Below are 1,952 nucleotides of genomic sequence, written 5' to 3'. Positions count from 1 at the left end.
AGAAAGAGGGATGAAAAGGGTATCAAGAATCTTGGTGTTATTTCCATTAATTTGTGTTATAGATTGTGGGGTTACCCTGAATCTTGAGGCGACAGAAGAAATGTTATCATTAGGTTGAAAAACATAACTTATGAGAAGTCTTGGTAGATTTTGTGAAGATGTCGTGTTTGGACATTTGCAGAAAATTGGGAATTTTATGGATTGACCTATGTCAATGTCTTCTGGTACGACGGTTGGATTAACAGCCTCAACAGATTGATAAGTAGTAAGATTTTGGTATTTAGATGTTGATATACCATACATAGTGTCACCTGATTTGAAAGTGTAGTTAAAGCCAGCATAAGATATGCTACCATATGTTGTGTTGATGTTGTTACAAGAACATGTGATGGGGATAAAAAGGGGTTGATCATTAACAAGAGTTGTGTTTGGGTTGGAAATATTACTAGGGTTTGCTATCATTAGTCTACTTACTGAAAAAAGATCACCAATTGAGGCTAAATCAAGAAAGTCTGGTCCTCTAGCTCTGTATAACACATAAGTTTGACATGGATTGAATTGGTTAGGATTACAAGTATATCCTGTGATGCTTGGTGGCTCTTGTGCATAACATATTATGTTTTGGTTGAATATGAATGATAAGAATAAGAGAAGTGAAAAAACAAATATTGGTCTTGTTATCATTTTCTTGGTTTTGGTTGAAGGAGAGATGTGTGTGTATATAATATGATGGAGTTATAAGAGGTTTATATACCAAAGTTCTTGTTTTTTGTCATAGTCTTGGTTTTTGACCATTTAATGAGTGATGGGGATTTTTTGCATTATTTGATTGGTTGTTGTTGTTTAATTTCTCATATGGTATTGTCTTTAACATTAAAGGAAGATGGGTTTTTTTTCAATTTGATGGTCCCACCTAGAAGAGTTTTTGGTCAACCATATTGTAGAAAATACTCGTGTTTATATTTGTTGTTTTTCTCCAGAATGTTTTCACATGTTTGGACTAGCTATTTCTGAGATACGTCTTTTTCCAAGGTATATTAAACTATTGCAAGAGTTAGGGGAAATACTTTTCATTCAGGGTCGTTTGGTAGTTGGTTTGGAGTTGAGTTATGCAGGTTAAGTTACGTAATACCATGTTTGATAGCTGATTTAGGAGGTAATTTAGAAAACCGCATAACTAATACATGCAATTTTAAAGAATTGACACAAGTGCAAGATCATTTTTGAAGAATCCAAGCAACATAACATAAAGATAAATTCATTACAAGTGTCTTATGTGGTACTAATATATATTCCACTAGAACAACCTTAAACATGCTCTTATTCGAAATTGGATTTACCACTACTACTAGAAAAGATAATATAGGAGTAATATTACACTTATATAGAAGCAAACTTTAAAGTAAAGTACAAACCTCAAAACACAAAATGCTACTCCACTTCAAAACAACTTTACATAATATGCAAGTACTATTATGTAGTCTATCTTGCTGTGACTTGCCTTGGAGATGGTCCTTCCTCTGAAACATCAGAAAATAGATCAATACTTTTAGATAAGGCATACACAATTTCAATCATCCCTGGCCTTCTTGAAGGATCTTTATTCAAACATGAAATAGCCACAGTCATCACATTCACAACACTTTCCATTGTTAATTCTTCCCTCAATAGACTTTCATCCATCCATTCTTGCAATTTCCTCACCTTCCTCTCTTCACTCCCTTCAGAAAAATCGCTAATTTTTGCCCACAAGACTTTCCCTTCATCATCGATAGCCTCCTTCCCTGACACAAGCTCGAGCAACACAACCCCGAATGAGAAAACATCCATTTTAGTGGATACAACCCCATCAGTGAGGTACTCAGGGGAGATGTACCCCTGAGTACCTACAATGTGCATTGTTATAGCATTGCACCCTGATTTAGCTAGACCAAAATTGGCAACTTTGGCTC

At 34.9% G+C, this 1,952-nt stretch overlaps 1 protein-coding gene across 1 annotated transcript; it reads right to left on the bottom strand.

Moving 5' to 3' along the window:
• Window positions 1-1,200: 1,200 nt before the first annotated feature.
• Window positions 1,201-1,946, bottom strand: LOC102597418 (probable receptor-like protein kinase At1g33260). The gene has a single exon (XM_006368025.1). It carries the CDS (start codon window positions 1,897-1,899, stop codon window positions 1,483-1,485), a length of 417 nt encoding a protein of 138 aa, XP_006368087.1. The 5' UTR covers window positions 1,900-1,946; the 3' UTR covers window positions 1,201-1,482.
• Window positions 1,947-1,952: the final 6 nt, after the last annotated feature.

The sequence above is a fragment of the Solanum tuberosum genome, unplaced genomic scaffold (genome assembly GCF_000226075.1).
Source record: "Solanum tuberosum cultivar DM 1-3 516 R44 unplaced genomic scaffold, SolTub_3.0 contig00527, whole genome shotgun sequence".
NCBI classification, from domain to species: Eukaryota; Viridiplantae; Streptophyta; class Magnoliopsida; order Solanales; family Solanaceae; genus Solanum; species Solanum tuberosum.
The sequence above is the reverse complement of the archived record's forward strand: the minus strand, read 5'-3'. Positions and strand labels throughout refer to the sequence as shown.